This window comes from Amblyraja radiata, chromosome 35 (genome assembly GCF_010909765.2).
Source record: "Amblyraja radiata isolate CabotCenter1 chromosome 35, sAmbRad1.1.pri, whole genome shotgun sequence".
In the NCBI taxonomy this organism is placed as follows: Eukaryota; Metazoa; Chordata; class Chondrichthyes; order Rajiformes; family Rajidae; genus Amblyraja; species Amblyraja radiata.
The window spans coordinates 8,716,288-8,737,476 of record NC_045990.1 but is presented as its reverse complement, the minus strand read 5'-3'; the positions used below and the strand labels follow the sequence as shown (position 1 = coordinate 8,737,476).

The following is a 21,189-nucleotide window of genomic DNA, read 5'->3' as shown; positions in this document are numbered from 1 at the left end:
TACAGATATCTCTATGGTCTCTCTTCCCCTTGCGATACCCCCCGACAGGGGCTGGTTCCGTGACTGCCGAGAGCCCTCAGTCTGATGATGCTTATTATGCCCCTGTCCCACTTAGGAAACCTGAACGGAAACCTCTGGAGACTTTGCGCCCCACCCAAGGTTTCCGTGCGGTTCCCGGAGGTTTTTGTCAGTCTCCCTACCTGCTTCCACTACCTGCAACCTCCGGCAACCACCTGCAACCTCCGGGAACCGCACGGAAACCTTGGGTGGGGCGCAAAGTCTCCAGAGGTTTCCGTTCAGGTTTCCTAAGTGGGACAGGGGCATTTAGTGAATGAAAGCTTTTGCGTGGTTATCTTCAGCTGAGAATCGACTCTGCCTTCTGTTGCTGCCTGACCCGCTGAGTTACTCCAGCTCTTTGTGCCTATCTTCGTTTTAAACCAGCATCTGCATCAACCAGATATACTAACAACGTTTACAAGGCAATTGGTCACGTGCATGGGTTGGGAAAGGTTTAGAGGTAGAAACAAGGAATTACAGGTAGAAAGACCAGAAACGTCACCCATTCCTTCCCACCAGAGATGCTGCCAGTCCCGCTGAGCTCTTTTTGTGTCTATCTTCGTTTTAAACCAGCATCTGCAGTTCCTTCCGACACTTTCTGTTTAGGTTAGTGTAGAGATACAGAGTGAAAACAGGCCCTTTGGCCCGTGCCCACCAGCGACCACCCAGTACACGAGCACTACCCTACACACTAGGGACAGTTTACAATTGTATCAAATCAATTTGCCTACAAACCTTCGCACAACCTACATTTTTGCACAATTTAGTTTAAATATACCTAAACAGCTACCACAGAGCATTATCCAATCTGGTGAATGGATGCCGGAAGCAGGGCCCTCAATGTTAACTATATTTCTGTCCAAAATTATGCCTGTGACATAACATTTTCCAAAGCCGACTAATTTTTAGTTCATAGACACAAAATGCTGAGGTAACTCAGTGATTCAGGCAGCATCTCTGGAGAAAAGGAATGGGTGACGTTTCGGGTTGAAACCCTTCTTGAGACAGAAAGTAGAGATGGGGGGGGGGGGGGGAAGAGATCTTCCCCAGCCAAGAATGATCACCCCTTCCCCAGTCAACAATGGGCCATTATGGGCTACCCTTGCCTGAGATCGTCTGTTGCCAGGCCTAATTTAATTTGTTCTGGCCCTTTCCCGCCTACAGTTCCCCCACCTCTACTTTCAGTCTGAAGAAGGGTCCCAATCCCAAATGTCACCTACTCCTTCTCTCCAGAGATGCTGCCTGACCCGATGAGTTACTCCAGTACTCTGTGCCTATCTCCAGTATAAAGCAGCACCTGCAATTCCTTCCCGCACAGACCTTTTTGTTCAGTTTTGCTTAGTGTCACAAAGTCCAATATCACATGCCTTCAAAAGCAGGGACACATGTTTGTTTGATCAGTCACCTTGAGTAAGTGGGGACCATTGATAAAATATGGCATCAAGCTAACCTCCATCCACAATTCAGATTCCATTAGTGTAAAATATATATAATAAAAGCAGGTATTTACTTTTGAAAGAAATTAGGTTTTCTTTATCCAAATACTGAATAACTGGTAATATCTTAATCTTGGTTTTGTTTTAGTCACAAGAATACACTCACAAAAGGCTCAACACAGATTGTACTAATATTAATTACTCGGGATATTTACAGATTACATTGTTGCTCACAGCTTTAAGTTGCTCAGTTTCCACAGGGCCCACGATTCTAGGACGTCGGGCACTTCAAGGCTGCGCTAATGGTCTGAGATCCACTGGCCTCCAGAAGGGGAAACTGAATGATATATAGATCGTCAGGCCACAACACCAGGGGAAATCCAGGTGATGGCCGCTGAGATTTAGGGACCAGCCAGAAAAGAATAACAAGAGCGAGGCCGTATCTGGAGACTATCCTGGAGATTAGAAGGTGGAAGGATCTTCAACACTGGCTTCTTGTTGACTCTCTGGTCCAGTCCAGTAAATGGTGACCTGTTCAGACCATAGGCATCTTTCCCATGCTCCCGGCCCTCCGTTATGCTAACACGTTGTGTGGTTAGTCAGTGTGGAATTGTCCGAGCTGATGTTCGATTCCTTTGTCACTTTTCTCTTCAACTTGAACATGTTCGATATGTGGAATGCCTGGAAGAAAAAAAAATACATGGGTGTAATGGGGAATTGGGATTAGTTCATTACTGTCACGTGTACTGAGATACAGTGAGAAATGTTGTCTGGGTATTATCCAGGCAGATCATACTGTATGCGTGTACAATCAAGCCCGTACAAGTTCAACATCTAGTGCAATAGAGAGTCCCAGAGTGCAGAATATATTGTTACTGCGTTATTGTTACAGAGAAAGCGCAGATTAAAAAAATAATTCAGAGGCCACAGTGCGGTAGGTTGGAAGATGAGATTTAAAAAAAATTCAGAGGCCACAATGCGGTAGGTTGGAAGATGAGAACTACAGCTTATGGGAAGACCATTCACTAGTGTGAAAATGGAAGAGGGGGGAGTAGAGGGAATGACAGGGGTGGGAATAGTCCTGGATTATGCTGGTTGATTTCCTGAGGCAAGCTCTGTAGGGCATCAACTCTATCGCTGTGACACTGCGCCACCCCCCCAGAGTTGGGTCAAAGACCCTGTTTCCATGATGGACGAGTGTATCAGTACGGGGGTCAGGGGTTTGATGAGTACGGGTGTCAGGAGTTATGGGGAGAAGGTCGGAGAATGGGGTTGAGAGGGAAAGATAGATCAACCATGATTGAATGGCGAAGGTAGACAAAAGTGCTGGAGAAACTCAGCGGGTGCAGCAGCATCTATGGAGCGAAGGAAATAGGCAACGTTTCGGGCCGAAACCCTTCTTCAGACTGAATGGCGGAGTTGGCTTTATGGGCCAATTTGCCTAATTCTGCTCCTATAACTTAGGAAATGAACATAACTATGAATCTATATTGAATTTTCTAACTTAGGTAACAAACTCTTGCTAGCCATTTGTGCCTGTAATCATTGTTGGCTGTTTTTCCCTTTCTATGAGTGTAGTCAGGGTGTAACTCACGGCCTTTCCCACAGCGACACAAAAACGTTGACCCCCAACGGAGCCCCCAAATGCCCCGTCACATTCAACAGCTGACCTCACAAGACGTGTGCTGTGTCTTCCCACACCATAAAAAAAAAATAACTGCAATGTAAGGGCGGCACGGTGGCGCAGCGGTAGAGTTGCTGCCGTACAGCGCCAGAGACCCGGGTCTGTGGTTCGATCCCGACTACGGGTGCTGTCCGTACGGAGTTTGTACGTTCTCCCCGTGACCTGCGTGGGTTTTCTCCGAGATCTTCGGTTTCCTCCCACACTCCAAAGACGTGCGGGTTTGTAGGTTAATTGGCTATGCACCAATGTAAAAAAATGCCCCTAGCGTGTGTAGGATAGGGTTAATGTGCGGGGATCGTTGGTCGGTGCGGACTCGGTGGGACAAAGGACCCGTTTCTGCGCTGTATCTCCGCCGTATAACTGAAAAACTGAAACTAAAGAAGCCCTAAGCCTAAATTGCAGATTTGGGACTTAGCCTGCCAGCCTCAGGTTACATGTTGAGTTCACGTTGTGTCTGTCTATTTTCTTTTCTCCTTTCTAAACAGCATGGAAATTAAGATGAGGTTTACTAAGTTATGTAAAGGTTAACTAGCTGCAGTCGTTATTTTGCTTCCATTGAATAAACTGACTTGGGTAAACATTACTTAGAGAGGGCCTTCTCAGAGGTGCTATGTCCCTCTGCTGAACTCATGTTGTTGGCGAATGGTAAAGATCTTGTTCCAATGAATGTTGCAATCTGTTTGCCCCTGAAAGCTCCGGAGCTCAGTTATCAGTGCCCGCAGTTACCCTCCCGATTGCAACACCCGACCACTGTGGCAAAACGCACGCACATAGAGACACATACCCTACCCCTCATATTAAATCCAATACAGGTCACTCTGAAGAAGGGTCTCGTCCCGAAACGCCACCCATCCCTTCTCTCCAGAGATGCTGCCTACCCACTGAGTTACTCCAGCATTTTGAGTATCGTTGATTTCAACCAGCATCTGTATTTTTTTTCATACAACTCATATTTCGCTTGTGCAGCTTACAGCCCAGTGGTATGAATCTTGATTTCTCTAGCTTCAAGTAACCCTTGCATCCCCTCTATCTCCATCCCCCCCCCACCCAAGTCTTACTAGCTTCAAAGTAGAGGCAACTACCTCTTGTAGAGGCAATTGATACACCCTACCACAACCAGAGAGCAGTGTTGAACTACTAACTGCCTCTTTCGTGACCCACGGACTATCCTTGATCAGCTTTACCTTGCACTAAACGTTGTTCCCTTATCATGTATCTATTCACTGTACACTATAAATGGCTCAATTGTAATCATGTATTGTCTTTCTGCTGACTGGATAGATTAGATTAGATTAGATAGCCTTTTATTGTCATCCAGACCGAAGTCTGAACGAAATTGAAGCAGTCATACATACAATACAATACAATAAAAAACAACAATAAACACATATTAACATCCACCACAGTGAGTCCACCCAACATCTCCTCACTGTGATGGAGGCAAAAGTCTTAGGTCTCCAGTCTCTTCCCTCCTCTTCTCCTTCTGCGCTGAGGCGATACCCCCCGGGCGATGTTACAAATGTCCCGCGGCTCAAACACCGCGGCCCGGGGTGGTCGAAGCTGCCGCTCACCAGTCCTGCTGACGCAGCCGCTGGCCCGCGGCCGAACCCCGGACTCAGGCCAACGCCGCCAGAACACTAGGTTCCAGCACGCAACAAAAGCTTTTCACTGTACCTCGGTACACGTGACAATAAACTAAACTGAAACTCATTGTCTGCAACTTGTTTTCACCAAGCTCACAGCTAATAATGGCTTCATTTCCTTTTTCATCGTAACTTTTTTGCATATCTTTCCTTCATTTGTTCCATATCTCACTATATCATCTCTCGTTTCCCTTTCCCCTGAATCTCAGTCTGAAGAAGGGGCTCGACCCATTCCTTTTCTCCAGAGATGCTGCCTGACCCGCTGAGTTACTCCAGCATTTTGTGTCTATCTTCAGTCTGAACCAAGTATCTACCGTTGCTTCCTGCGTACACACAGTTGTTCTATTAAGTTGGCCACTCTCTGCAAAGTTAACCCCTCTCACACCTGTGCCAGCCTTGGAATGTACATTCCTTCCATCCCTGTGGCCTCATTATTTACCCAGCTCTGGAGTTCTGGACCGCGGCCATTTTGGCAGCGTGGGTGGAAAATGGATTACTCTCACATTACCCAGTGGCAACAAATCCTCTTGGATATTGTGCTGAAACTCACTGGAAATGCAAGCTTGCTGAGCACGTTTAGTTTAGTTTAGATTAGAGATACAGCGCGGAAACAGGCCCTTCCATCCACCGTGTCCGCACCGACCAGCGATCCCCGCACACTAACGCTATCGATTAGAACAGAGGTGTCAAGAGTTGTGAGAAGAAGGCAGGAATGTGGGATTAAGAGGCATAGATCAGCTTGCTATTGAGGGAGTGCAGCGTAGGTTTACAAGGTTAATTCCCGGGATGGCGGGACTGCCATATGCTGAGAGAATGGAGCAGCTGGGCTTGTACACTCTGGAGTTTAGAAGGATGAGAGGAAATCTCATTGAAACATATATGATTGTTACGGGCTTGGACACGCTAGAGGCAGGAAACATGTTCCCGATGTTGGGGGAGTCCAGAACCAGGGGCCACAGTTTAAGAATAAGGAGTAAGCCATTTAGAACGGAGACGAGGAAACACTTTTTCTCTCAGAGAGTGTAGAGCAGTGGAGGCGGGTTCTCTGGATACTTTCAAGAGAGATCTAGATAGGGCTCTTAAAAATAGCGGAGTCAGGGGATATGGGGAGAAAGCAGGAACGGGGTACTGATTGGGGATGATCAGCCATGATCACATTGAATGGCGGTGCTGGCTCGAAGGGCTCCTGCACCTATCGTCTATTGTCTATTGTCGAATGAGGGAATGGACAGATGAATATTTGGGGCCAGGACTCTCCTTCAGACTGACAGGAGTAAGGGGAGGGGTGGGGATGGTGGAAAAGAGAGGTGGGGGGGGGGCAAAGCCTGGCAAGTGATGGGTGGATATAAGCAAGAAACGGCAGATGCTGGAATCTTGCATAGAAGACAATTGCTGGAGTAACTCAGCAGGTCAGGCAACATCTCTGGAGAGCGTGTGGTCGGGAGACGTTTTGGGTCAGGAAAACGCGATCATTCGGAAGAAGTGTCCAAACCTGAAAAGTCACCTGGACATGTTCTCCAGAGATGCTGCCTGACACCGGAGTTACTCCAGCACTTTGTGATTTGGTTTTACAGAACACGATTCACCAACTATTGTCAAAGTTTAGCAATAGTCAGAAGAGACTTTTCTTCAAAGTGCCCCACCTTCGAAGGTTAACTTGCTCTATCCCAGACTGCGATGAGAGGAACCATCCATCGATGGGAGGACCTCATGCAGATGTCACAACAGCTCAACAGATTGTCGCAATCCTATTTCCTAATCAGTCTGGTGCACAAGAAAGTTTAAGTAAAGTTCAGCAGCAAGCCGGAGTATGTAGAGTTTCCACAAGATTGCATCAGTCAAAAATAATAGTGGAATCCATGACAAGGGGGGCAGGGTAGAACAGCGGTAGAGTTGCTGCCTCACAGCGCCAGAGTTGTGGGTTCCATCCTGACTGTGGGTGCTGTCTGTACAGAGTTTGCACGTTCTCCCTGTGACCACGTGGGTTTTCACCGAGTACTCCGGTTTCCTCCCACATCCCAAAGACGTAGGTTAATTGGCTTCTGTAAGTTGTCCCTAGTGTGTAGGATAGTGCTAGTATCTGGGGTGATCGCTGGTCGGCACGGACTCGGTGTGCCAAAGAGCCCTTTTTCCTAGCTGTATCTCTAAAGTCTAAAGTGTAAAGAGCTGAGTTGTTTCCTTGACAGGTGGTGGCAGTACAGATAGGCCTGCGACCTCACGGCTCCTGAGACTAGGGTTGCCAACCCGAAACGTCGCCTATTCCTTCGCTCCATAGATGCTGCCTCACCCTCAGAGTTTCTCCAGCATTTTTGTCCACCATAGGAATCTGAGGGGTCACTTTTTCACACAAAGATTGGTGGGTGTATGGAACAAGCTGCCAGAGGAGGTAGTTGAGGCTGGACTAACAGCTCACTGAATCTTTACGTAATACTCCTGACAACAACAGACTAAACTGAACCAAAGTAGCAAAAGCTTCCGACTTACGATCCAGTAGGCGATGATGGCTCCTTGCAGAAATCCCACCAGGACATCGGATGGATGGTGCCGGTAATCGGAGATGCGGGTGAGGCCAGTGTAAATCGCCATCATGACTAGGAGGGCCTGCAGCAGGGGCCTCAGCAGCCGCGCACCTTTCCAGGTGAACCGGGCCTCCAGGTAAAACTGCGGGCGAGAGAAGCCAACCTTCAGCATGCGATTACTCCCATCACAATTACTCCCATTACTATCACTCCCATTACTATTACTCCCAACACTATTACTCCCAACACTATTACTCCCAACACTATTACTCCCATTACTATCACTCCCATTACTATTACTCCCAACACGATTGCTCCCAACACTATTACTCCCAACATTATTACTCCAAAAACTGTTACTCCCAACACTATTACTCCCACTACAATTACTCCCACTACAATTACTCCCATCACAATCACTCCCATCACAATCACTCCCATTACTATCACTCCCATTACTATTACTCCAAAAACTGTTACTCCCAACACTATTTCTCCCATTACTATCACTCCCATTACTATTACTCCCAACACTATTACTCCCAACACTATTACTCCCATTACTATCACTCCCATTACTATTACTCCCAACACTATTGCTCCCAACACTATTACTCCCAACACTATTACTCCAAAAACTATTGCTCCCAACACCATTACTCCAAAAACTATTACTCCCAACACCATTACTCCAAAAACTAATACTCCCAACACTATTACTCCCATTACAATTACTCCCATCACTATTACTTCCATTACAATTACTCCCATCACTATTACTTCCATTACTTGCAACACAACATAGTTTTCAACATGTCTCCAGCGCAGGTACCTAACGCGGCTCCCTAGACAAGTGTGACCTGTAAATCCACTGTGCGGCACGGTGGTGCAGCGGTAGAGTTGCTGCCTTACGGCGCCAGAGACCCGGGTTCGATCCTGACTAAGGGTGCTGTCTGTGCGGAGTTTGTATGACCTGTGTGAGTTTTACGTTTTGGGTCAGGACCATTCTTCAGAGGGGGGGGGGGGAGGGGGGGAGAGAAAGCTGGGAAAGCAATTTAGGACAGGCCCATGTTGTAGTAATGTTTATAAAACATCAGAGCCTTTCCCCCCCCCCCCATGGTAGAAGTATCCAACACTAGAGGGCATAACTGCAAGGTGAGAGGGGGAAAGTTTAATGGAGACTAGACAAAGTGCAGACCTGTCTGGTCTGCTCCCTCAACGGTGTGCGTTGGCGGAGCTGATGAAGCTGTTTTTGAAATGAAGCCCTCCCCCTGATGTCACTGGAAGGTGGTGGAATATTCTGGTTTTTCCTGTACCGTTGGTGGGGGGGGGGCAATATGTACCGTTGGGGGGGCAATTATGTACCCTGGGGAGGGGGGGGGGAGGGCATTGTGACATCACTGGAAGCTGGTGTTTTAAAAGGTAATTTTGGCTTTTTTTGAGACTTTCGATGACCTTACCATCTCCGAAATTCCTACGTTACACAAACTAGCCCAGATACAAACTCGTAACACTGGTTATCTGATAGTGTTGAATTCCTGAAGGCTGCAACGTTTTCAAACAGAAGATGAGATGCCATTCCTCAAGCTTAGATTGTGACTCCTTGAAACAGTGCAAGAGTTCAAAGCAGAGAGGTCAGAGTTGAAATGGAGGATTAAAGATGGAGGCCACTGGAAGTTCATGGCCAGTCTGAAGAAGGGTCGTGACTAGGGCTGCCTACATTCTCACTCCCAAATAAGGGACAAAAAGTCAAAATATGGGACAAATTCCCGACGGCAATTCGTTGACCGACTCGGCCATGGCTGGGTGAATGATGAGTTGGCCCGGGTGCTGGACTGCACACAAAGCCCAGCCGGCGGGCCAGCTGAGGAGTTTTGGCTCGGCGCCCCATCCAACTCATGAACCGATGATCAGCCATGAGAAGGAGGGCTGGTGGTGTCGGTGGAACCCTAATTTTCTCAGTCTGAAGAAGGGCTCCGACCCGCAACTCCACCAACTTTCTTCTGACTCTGTCCCACTGCGGCTCTTTCACATCTCACAGCCTCTGCCTTGCCTAATCTGGGACATTCCAAGCGGCGTACCAGATAACACTGTAGTGATAAATCACCCATGAAACATATAGCCCTTGCCAATAGCACGAGGTTAGACAACCTGAACATGTCAACTCCTGGCACATCACTCACTTTTAATCACCATGCCAAACATATTCTCCACTGTTTGGGCCACAGGGTTAATAGGGTCAGCCCAGGATAACACGGGGGAACTTTAAAACATTTTTACAAGAGATTCCGTGCTACAAGTTCAGACATGGGGAGACAGAATCAGAGACAAGAGAAATACAGTAGCATAAACAACCATCATTTACAAAAGTATTTTCATTTACAAATTGTTAGTGTATCCCTCTTTTAAATTATGAGCAGGGATTATGATTCTAAATGAGTTTGTGGGGAAATATATTTGGCAAATGAATCCCTTCTGCGTTCCAAAATCACATGCTCAGAAGAGTGAATTTTAAACTGAAAGTTCACCAACACATCAGGAATCATTTCCAAGGTTGGGGAAAAGGCCATTCAGCCCACTGGGTTCATTCTAGCTCCCAGCAGAGCAATCCATTAGACCCGCTCTCCCTGCTACTTATTTCCTTGCTGCCTTATGCCCCTGTCCCACTTAGGAAACCTGAACGGAAACCTCTGGAGACTTTGCGCCCCACCCAAGGTTTCCGTGCGGTTCCCGGAGGTTGCAGGTGGTTGCCGGAGGTCGCAGGTAGTGGAAGCAGGCAGGGAGACTGACAAAAACCTCCGGGAACCGCACGGAAACCTTGGGTGGGGCGCAAAGTCTCCAGAGGTTTCCGTTCAGGTTTCCTAAGTGGGACAGGGGCATTATTCTTTCACACACACACACACGCACGACCTCCAATGTTTCTTTAATTCCTTTGTCATTTCCCTGCACTGAAGGGTAATACACAGCAGCCAACTTGCGTTGGGATGTGGGAGGAAATGGGAGCACCCAGAGGAAATCCGCGTGGTCACACGGAAAAGAATGAAAAATTGGTGGAGAGAGTGCCCGAGGTCAGGGTCACACTGGGTCCATGGGGTGTGGGTCAAAGCCGCCAACTGTTGTTAACAGGGTGGCATGGTGGCACAGTGGTAGAGTTGCTGCCTCACAGCGCCAGAGACCCGGGTTCCATCCTGACTGTGGGTGCTGTCTGTACGGTGTTTGTACGTTCTCCCCGTGACCACAAGTGCTCCGGTTTCCTCCCACACTCCAAAGGTTTGTTGGTTAATTGGCTATGGTAAAATTGTAAATTGTCCCTAGCGTGTGGGATAGTGGTAGTGTACGGGGATCGCTGGTCGGCGCGGACCCAGTGGCCAAAGTCCTACCTGGACTCCACAAGGGATCGCAGACTTGCACGATTTTAATTTTAATCTCTAACTTCAGATAGCCCTTGCTTTCTCTCTCCCCCTTCCCATTTCTCCCACTCGGCTTACTGTCTCCATCTGCCTGCATTCTATCTCTGTCCCGCCCACTGCCCCGACATCAGTCTGAAGAAGGGTCTCGACCCGAAACGTCGCCCATTCCCTCTCCCTAGAGATGCTGCCTGTCCCGCTGAGTCACTCCGGCATTTTGTGTCTACCTTCGGTGCATTGATGCATTGATAACAAAACTGGAACAGAAAAAGATTCAAAGTGCTGGAGTAACTCAGTGGGGCAATGCAGCCTCTGGAGAATGTGGATAGGTGACGTTTTGTGTCAAGACCCTTCATCAGATCCGAATGAATTAGTCTGAAGAAGGGTCCCCACCTGAAACGCCACTATCCAACATCTTCAGAGATGCTGCCTGACCCGCGGAGTTACTCCAGCACTTTGTGTCTTTTTTGTTGTTGTTGTAAACCAGCATCTGCAGTTCCTGGTTTACACCCGTTTGCTGTTCTGCATTCTCTGCAAGATGTTCTGTCCCAGGTTGAGCTCCCAATGGTTCCAGCTCACGGGAAGCGAGCGCTGGCTGGAGACCGCGGCAAGTGCTCCAGCGTGAGCAGCTAGGATACTCCGAGGTCCCGTTGTCCCTGCCCCACCCTCGCCCGCGCCCCCCACCAAACGCCTGGCAGGTTTGAGTGTGAGAACAGGCTGAGCAGTTTGCTTTGTTGCAGAAGGGGAAATGCCGCTTTATTTAAAGGGGAACCCGACCCTATTGTAAAAGAAATGACAAAACCTCAACCGTTTCCACTGAAGTGTCTCACATGGGAGTGCGTGCGTGTGAGGGCACCGTGGCAAACCTCAGCTCGCTGCTATCCGCCTTCCTGGTTCTCTAAGCGCTGTGTGTTTCTCATCAACCACTTCCCCCATGTAAAACATCGGGCTAAATGCACAGAGACAGCCGGGATCACTCTGCCAGCCCAGAAACAGGCCCTTCAGCCCAACCTCCCCATGCTGACCTACGCTAGTTCCACTAGCCTGCACCACACATGGAATGGTCCTTCCCTACGCCAGGGCACTGTCCGGGTTTTACAACCTACCTCCTTGCGGGACATTGGATTTTTTTCTCTGGAGCTATAACAACCTTTACCAGATTTTACAACTCACCGAAGCCAGTTAACCCACAAATCTGCACGTCTTTGGAGTGTGGGAGGAAACCTGGAGCACCCGGAGAAAACCCACGCGGTCACGGGGAGAACATACAAACTTCGTACAGGCAGCATCCATAATCAGGATCGAACCCGGGTCTCTGGCACTGTAAGGGGGCTGTCCCACTGCGGCGACCTATTTGGCGAGTTTAGAAGAGTTTGCGACTCATACTCGCAGCATGGTCGACACGAGGTCCTAGGAGATCTTTGTAACTCTCCTTCATGCTCGAGAGTAGTCCCCGCGTACTTGAGGCCTCAGCTAGGTCGCGGCGTTTATTTTCAATATGTTAAATTGTGGCGTATTTCTCAACATGCTGAAAAATGCTCGCTCGTAAAAAAAGGTCGCCATGGAAAAAAAACAATATATTTTTTACTCATAGGTTTAGTCGAAGTAGGTCGTAGTAGGTCGGCATGTTAGTCGTAGATAATCGAGGGTAGTCGAAGGTAGTTGTAGATAGTCTTCAACATAGTCGAAGGAGGTTGAAGCCAGTCTTCAACATAGTTGAAGGTGGTCTTCAACACGACATTTTTTTCAAACGCTCCTAAACTCGCCAATTAGGTTGCCGCAGTGGGACAGCCCCTTAAGGCAGCAACTCTACCACTGCACCACCCTGCCGGTCAAATCTGGACTCACACCTTCTCACCCCTCCACCCCCCCCACTACATTCCTTCCTCTGGCTTCACCATTCACAAATCTTCAATTCTTTTGGCTCACACCTTTTTTAATCTCTTATCGGTACTCATTACAATGATAAACTAACAGCCATGATATTCCCACATTCAGACGTCCAGCAGACCGTTTGAAGGATCACAATTGTAGAGGGATGGGATTCGTTAAAGTTTCCTGGAAACTTGTAAATTGGATTTAAGTCAGTTGGGTTGCACTGATTTTTCGACATCATGTGTAGAAGGTTTGGCACCCCCCCCCCCCCCCTCTCCCTCTGCGATTGTTTTATGCTCAACTTCCTGCCAGGAAATTCCAAGTTTCCACAGGAAGAACCAGCCAAAATCCAAATTCATATTCAAGCTTTTCCAAATGCCGACTCCCAGTCTCTCCATGGATTTAAAGTTCCAGTCAGACTTGCTACTTTTTTCCAGGTCGCCTTTGTAGTGATTAATACCATGCTTGACACAAGAAACAGCAACCTTCTGGTTGCACAAGTCTTTAACTCTGGAATGAGCTGCCAGAGAAAGCTATAGAAGGGGCCACATAAAACATCCCGCATGGGTTTCCTCCGAGATCTTCAGTTTCCTCCCACTCTCCATAGACGTACAGGGTTGTAGGTTAATTGTGTAGGAAGGAACTACAGATGCTGGTTTACACCGAAGATAGACACAAAATGCTGGAGTAACCCAGCGGGACAGGCAGCATCTCTGGATGGAAGGAATGGGTGACGTTTTGGGTCGAGACCCTTCTTCAGACTGATATGTGCCCGTCTAAAATGAATTAGATAGAGCTCCAGGGGCTAGTGGAGTCAAGGGATATGGAGAGAAGGCAGGCACGGGTTATTGATTGGGGACGATCAGCCATGATCACAATGAATGGCGGTGCTGGCTCGAAGGGCTGAATGGCCTCCTCTTGCACCTATTGTCTATTGTCTGTTGGCTTGGACCCCAAGATCCCTCCATACACCTGGACAGACATTTGGACAGGTCCATAGATAGGTGGGGGTTAGAGGGATATGGACTAAACATGGCAAATGGGACTCGCTTGGAGATGAGGAGGAATTTCTTTAGTCAGAGGGTGGTGAATCTGTGGAATGTATTGCCACAGACGGCTGTGGAGGCCAAGTCATTGGGTATTAGTACGGTGGAGGTTGACAGAATGTTGATCAGTACGGGTGTCAGGGTTATGGGGAGAAGGCAGGAGAATGGAGTTGAGAGGAGATGTTGGATTGAATGGCGGAGTAGACTTGATGGGCCGAATGGCCTAATTCTGCTCCTAGTACTCATGAACCTATGACAAGAGGGAAGGAACTGCGGCCTCCTCAAATTTGGCACTCGAATATACCCTCTCTGTGTCATGCAGGATCTCGGAAGAGTCAGGAAGATTTGGGAATCCCCATCTGCTGATAATGGACTAGTGTTTAAGAGACGACCCACGTTCAAATTGAAATTCCCAGTCCATATTTTTCCTGGAAACTGCAAAGCGAGATTGACTGGAATTAATCAAAGGCTGCAGGAAGTCAGACGAGTATTCCGGCATTACATCACTTGTGAAACCAAGATCAAAGCGTGTGGGAGTAGGGAGCGTGCTAGACTTAAGTGAAACGAATTTAATGAAAATCAGATCTAGCAACAGTCTTTTCCATTAAACACCTGGAGATACGATGTGCTGATGCGGGGACTGTTGAAGCTGAGAGTGGTTCACCACCCTCGATAATTAACAACTGGAATAGTCACTGCCCTCTAGTATAATCCACACTTTATTTCCACTTAATCACTCACAAGGATATTAACTCCTTCAGCATTGATTGTATATGGGGCAAAGTTCATTTTGTTAAGCACTGTTAAATATAACATTTTTGAGTTGAGTTCAGTTTCGAAATACAGCGTGGAAATAGACCCACCAAGTCCGTGCCGACCAGCAATCCCCGTGCACTAGCACTACCCTACACACTAGGGGCAATTGAGAATATTTACCGAAGCCAATTAACCTACAAACCTGTACGTCTTTGGAGTGTGGGAGGAAACTGGAGCTCCCGGAGAAAACCCACGCAGGTCACGGGGAGAACATACAAACTCCATACATACAGCACCCGTAGTCGGGATCGAACCCATGTCTCCGGTGTTTTGAGGGAGCAACTCTACCGACACAGGGCAGTGCCGCCCGAATGAATTAGGGGACATTAGCTACAAGGAGAGGTCAGACAAATATGGTTTGAAGGGAGACTTCAGGGCCTGTCCCACTGTACGAGGTAATTCAAGAGTTCTCCTGAGTTTCCCCTGATTCGAACTCGGAGATTTACGGTAATAGCCGCTCGTAGGTACGCGGGGACTCTCGTGGACATTTTTCAACATGTTGAAAAATCTTCACGGGCTTACTGGGTTTCACGAGTACCTGCCGTTAGCGTTACGAGCCGCTAAGAGACGCCCCGAGCTCCGACGTACCCGCTACGTACTTATCACGAGTTTGATTTTTTGATTTTTGATTTTTAAACTCGGGAGAGCTCTTGGGTAATCTCGTATAGTGGGACAGGCCCTTTAATAGAAGGATATAAAATTATGAAATGCATTGATAGGTTCAGACTGAAGCAGGGTTTCGGCCTATTTTCTTCGCTCCATAGATGCTGCCTCACCCGCTGAGTTTCTCCAGCATTTTTGCCTACGATACGTTCTGACAGTCTACTCTTTCTCCCAAGGTGGAAATGTAAGGCCAAGGTTGCTTGGCTTTAAGGTGAGAGCTGGAAAGTTTAAAGGAGATGTGCGGGGCAGGTTTTTGCACAGAGAGTAGTGGGTGGCTGGAATGATTGTCAGGGGTGGTGGTGGAGGCAGATACGATAGTGACATTTATGAGCTTTTCACTTAGCCAACTTAAACTAAGCACATGGATATGTAGGGGATAGAGGTTCGTGGATCACATGTAAGCAGAAGAATAGACACAAGGAACTGCAGATGCTGGTTTACCAAAAAAAGACACACAGTGCTGGAGTAGTGAGTGGTTCAGGCAACATCTCTAGAGAAGGTACACAAAATTGCTGGAGAAACTCAGCGGGTGCAGCAGCATCTATGGAGCGAAGGAAATAGGCAACGTTTCGGGCCAAAACCCTTCTTCGCAACATCTCTAGAGAACTTGGATAGGTGACGTTTCGGTGATCAACTAATTCTTTCTCAGCAGCCAGAGATTAAGTGACTGGACATTCATTAATCCATGTCCAGTCATTGCTCATTTCCGGGCACTGTGGCCCTCTGTCCCTTTGGAAGAGCCAATGCAACTTATAAAGAGCCACCTGTAACTCACACTGGTGCAACTCGACATTACTCCACAGTAAAACTGGTTCGTCCAGGATAAAAATAGTTGCTGATTGAGGGGAAGATTGCTTTCCAGACAAATGCTCAGAGCTTTTCAAGCAAAACCTGCGAAACTCCCTCCACACTTCAACAAAGAAACCATTCTTCAAAGGGTTCGGTTGCAACTTTGGAGAATCTGGTCATTATTTGAGAGGTTTGACATTGCAGATGCAACTTGCCGCTTCACAACCCGTTTGCAAACTTGAAATCTGCATCAAAACTACACGTTTAAGAGATGTTTAAGGACTGCACAGTGGTTCACCACCACTTAATGTTCTGCATCATCTCTTGCATGCATTCGAGGCCCATTTTACTGCAAAGATTGAAATTCGAATAAATGGCACACTCTTAGTCATACAGATTGCTGCCTCACCCGCTGAGTTACTCCAGCATTTTGTGTCATATTCCTGCCCAAGTGTTTCTAATCATGTATCTATATATTGTAAATGGCTCGACTGTAATCACGGATTGTTCGCTGACTTGATAGAAACATAGAAATATACGAAATAGGGTGTTCAAAAGGGAACTGCAGATGCTGGAATATCGAAGGTACACAAAATTGCTGGGGAAACTCAGCGGGTGCAGCAGCATCTATGGAGCGAAGGAAATAGGCGACGTTTCGGGCCGAAACCCTTCTTCAGACCCTTCTCAGGTGCAGGAGGAGGCCATTCGGCCCTTCGAGCCAGCACCGCCATTCATTGTGATCATGGCTGATTGTCCCCAATCAATAACTTTTCATTTCACTGCACATCTCGTATGTGTATGTGACGAATAAACTTGACTTGATAACCCGCGCCTGGCTTCTCCCCACATCCCTTGATCCCACTAGCCCCTAGAGCTCTATCTAACTCTCTCTTAAATCCATCCAGTGATTTGGCCTCCACTGCCCTCTGTGGCAGGGAATTTCTCAAATTCACAACCCTCTGGATAGTCAGATCGTCTTGGAGGGGAGAATGCTCCTCAAACTGCGGAGCATCCTGGACAATACAGCCCACCCCCCTCCATGACACACTGGTCAACCTGAGGAGCACCTTCAGCAACAGACTGGTTCCACCAAGATGCAGCACAGAACGCCACAGGAGATCCTTCTTCCCTGGGGCTATCAAACTGTACAACTCCTCCCCCTTCTGTCGTGGGGTCGACTGACTCTCCCCCCCCCACCCCCTCCCCATTCTTTGCTCATCCCCAATCATGGACTTTCCACTTGTCAGTTTAATGTCATGTTTCTCATGTATCTTGTTGTGTTTTATGACTGCTGGCAGACCAATGTCCCTCCTGGGATAAATACATTTCTATCGCATCGTTGCGCACGCAACAGAAGCCGTCCACTGTCCGTGAGTCCACGCGACAATAAACTAAACAGCAAACACCAAACTACTGAGTTCAGCGCTTCACTGAGATGACAGTAGTGCCTTCTCCCTCCCCATGGCACAGAGCATTAAGAGCAGCGCAGGTTAGAACTCGTGTGGGCCCAGTGCTGGTCAATGGGACATGCCGAATCAAACACTCACCGCCAGGTAGAGAAGGGCGTACATGGCGAAGGAGGCGTGGCCCGAATAGAACGACTTCCTGAAAGTGAAAACACAACAGCCAACGTGAGTCACACAGTCATACAGAGTGGAAACAGGCCCTTAGGCCCCAACTTGCCCACTCTCACCAACAGGCCCTTAGGCCCCAACTTGCCCACTCTCACCAACAGGCCCTTAGGCCCCAACTTGCCCACTCTCACCAACATGCCCCATCAACACTAGTCCTGTGGCTCCCTCACACCCACGTTGGTTTTGCATACAACCTATTACGCAAGCGACTCGCCTGCAGCCTCACGAGTAGGTCCAGCCCTAAGAGCTCAATAACAACTCCAAGGTCAGACGCACTCATTGGCCTTATCTAAACACTGGTTATAATTAGTGAGAGTGAAAGTAAAAAGAGGCCTCTGGAATAAACGTGACACAAGGTGTCTGGCTCAGCTCAGTCTCGTTTGTTCTTTGCTTTCTGTCGTGGGATTTAGTAGATTCTACAGTCCCCGCCTGCCTGAGTTTGGCCCATATCCCTCTAACCCTGTCCTATCTATGTACCCGTCTAAATGTATAGGGAAGAACTGCAGATGCTGGTTTAAATCGAATGTCGACACAAAATGCTGGAGTAACTCAGCGGGTCAGGCAGCATCTCTGGACAGAAGGAATGGGTCGAGACTCTTCTTCAGACTGATCTGTGCCCATCTAAATGTTTCTTAAACGTTGCAATAGTCCCAGCCTCAACTACCTCATTGCGCACACCCACCACCCTTTGTGTGATAAAGGTGCCCCTCAGGTTCCGATTAAATCTTTTCCCCTCACCTTAAACCCATGTCCTCTGGGCAAGAGATTCTGTGCGTCTACCCGATCTATTCCTCTCATTCATTTGCACAGCTCTATAAGATCACCCCTCATCCTCCTGCGCTCCAAGGAATAGAGTCCCAGCCTGCTCAACCTCTCCCTGTAGCTCAGGCCCTCGAGTCCTGACAATATGACTATCACTCAGGTGAAAGGAAGAGCTCTATGCCAGAGAGACTCTACAAGTACTTCAATGGGCAATGATATATCTTGCGTCTTACGCATGTGCTGCCCAACACCTTCACACAAGAGTGCATGACAATAGGATTCGGATAGTCACACCTAATCTAACCTCTGGTGTTCAAAGATCCTATAGCGGAGCATAAGATCTTTGCTGGTGTTTGCTAAATACAGAGAATGAGCCAGCTTTGTTTGTTTAAGTCACGGGACCTGGCTTTTCTGGCGTTTATTGCCAATCATAATTGCCTCTTTAGGAAAGTGGGCGGAACAGCCACTTTTCACAAGTTCGTAAGTTCACAGGAGCAGAATCAGGCCATTCGGCCCACCAAGCCTGCTCCACCATTCAATCATGGCTGATCTATCTCTCCCTCTCAACCCCATTCTCCTGCCTTCTCCCCAAAACCCCCGACACCCGTACTAATCAAAAATCTGCCAATCTCCACCATAAAAATATCCATTGACTTGGCCTCCACAGCCGTCTGTGGCAATGAGTTCTACAGATTCACCACCCTCTGACTAGAAGAAATTCCAATTCAGCAACTTTCTAAATATACGTCCTTTTAGACAATAGACAATAGGTGCAGGAGTAGGCCATTCGGCCCTTCGAGCCAGCACCGCCATTCAATGTGATCATGGCTGATCATCCCCAATCAGTACCCCGTTCCTGCCTTCTCCCCATAACCCCTGACTCCGCTATCTTTAAGAGCCCTATTTAACTCTCTCTTGAAAGCATCCAGAGGATTGGCCTCCACCGCCCACTGAGGCAGAGAATTCCACAGATTCACAATGTGAAAAAGTTTTACCTCATCTCTGTCCTAAATGGCTTATCCCTTATTCTGCTACCCCTTACTTTATTTTGAGGCTATGACCTCTGGTCCTAGACAAAGTCTAAGCAAAGTCTAACTGGAGTCCCAGTAGAGTTTAATGCCCCTGTCCCACTTAGGAAACCTGAACGGAAACCTCTGGAGACTTTGCGCCCCACCCAAGGTTTCCGTGCGGTTCCCGGAGGTTTTTGTCAGTCTCCCTACCTGCTTCCACTACCTGCAACCTCCGGCAACCACCTGCAACCTCTGGGAACCGCACAGAAACCTTGGGTGGGGCGCAAAGTCTGCAGAGGTTTCCGTTCAGGTTTCCTAAGTGGGACAGGGGCAACACTGGAGTCCCAGCAGAACCTAACTAGATTCCCAGCATAAAGTCCCAGCAGGGTCTAACCAGCTGCTGGATGCAACACCCACCCCAGACTGGGTCGGGAGACAGATTGGCGGTGGGCAGTGCCTGGCTCGGTGGGAAATCGCGACACTCGCTAAACAGAGACAATTGCTGCCAGCGCCCCACCTGCCCTCAGTGACTGCCGAGTCCGTTCCGTTGCAGTCGTAAACCTCGATGTATCCCCGGGAACAGTTGATCTTGGAGAAGTCGGGCTTGCAGACGGACAGGAAGTTGGGCCTCAGCCTGCCCACGGCCACCTTTGCCAGATCGGTGAGCGACTGACTCACGGCACAGCCAAAGAGGAAGCAGCCAACCTGCTTGTAGATGGCCGAGACGTAGGGATTGGAGACAAACGACTTGGTCTTCTCCTTCAGGCATCGGATCCTGTAACTCTCACTGAAGGCGATCTGCGGGGAAACAAAAATAAATGGAGGGGGGGGGAAAAGAAATAATTAACTGTGTGCCATTTAATCACCCTGTCCTCCTCCCTCCTCAAACTTCCTTCTCTGTCAACACAGTTGGGTCACACCTTCCACAGCTGGGAGTGTGGAACGGATCTGAACATGCACAAGGTCCAATGTTTCAGAGCTGTTTTATAGTCATGTGTGCGTAACATTGTTTTCGCAAAGATCACGCATGCACGAGCCGCCATATTTTGCCACCATTTATCAAGTTACCATTTACATAGAAACATAGAAAATAGGTGCAGGAGGAGGCCATTCGGCCCTTCGAGCCAGCACCGCCATTCATTGTGATCATGGCTGATCGTCCCCAATCAATAACCCGTGCCTGCCTTCTCACCATATCCCTTGACTCCACTAGCCCTAGAGCTCTATCTAACTTCTCTTAAATCCATCCAGTGATTTGGCCTCCACTGCCCTCTGTGGCAGGGAATTCCATACATTCACAACTCTCTGGGTGAAAAAGTATTTTCTCACCTCAGTCTTAAATGACCTCCCCTTTATTCTAAGACTGTGGCCCCTGGTTCTGGACTCGCCCAACATTGGGAACATTTTTCCAGTATCTAGCTTGTCCAGTCCTTTTATAATTTTATATGTTTCTATAAGATCCCCCCCTCATCCTTCTAAGCTCCAGTGAATACAAGCCTAGTTTCTTCAATCTTTCCTCATATGACAGTCCCGCCATCCCAGGGATCAATCTCGTGAACCTACGCTGCACTGCCTCAATCACAAGGATGTCCTTCCTCAAATTTACCTCCAGATCCAGGGATAGTTTCTTCCCAGCTGTTATTAGGCATCTGAATCATCCTTCCAACAACCAGAGAGCGGTCCTGAGCTACTATCTACCTCATTGGAGACCCTTGGACCATTTTTAATCGGAGTGTACTGGACTTTATCTTGCACTAGACATTATTCCCTTTATAGGCATAAATTGCTGGAGTAACTCAGCGGGGCAGGGAGCATCCCTGGAGAGAAGGAATGTCATATTTCGGGTCA

The 21,189-nt window shown here is 48.2% G+C and overlaps 1 protein-coding gene across 1 annotated transcript in view; it reads right to left on the bottom strand.

Annotated features, from left to right (window-relative positions):
- Positions 1-324: 324 nt before the first annotated feature.
- Positions 325-21,189, bottom strand: part of LOC116966117 (phospholipid phosphatase 3-like) — a 63,198-nt gene continuing 42,333 nt past the window's right edge. Inside the window, exons 3-6 of the mRNA XM_033012304.1 lie at positions 19,859-20,139; positions 17,483-17,540; positions 7,305-7,481; positions 325-2,174 (exon numbers count right to left, since the gene is read on the bottom strand). Coding sequence (XP_032868195.1) covers positions 2,073-2,174; positions 7,305-7,481; positions 17,483-17,540; positions 19,859-20,139 — 618 coding nt within the window. The 3' untranslated portion in view covers positions 325-2,072. The remainder of the gene's footprint in view (positions 2,175-7,304; positions 7,482-17,482; positions 17,541-19,858; positions 20,140-21,189) is intronic.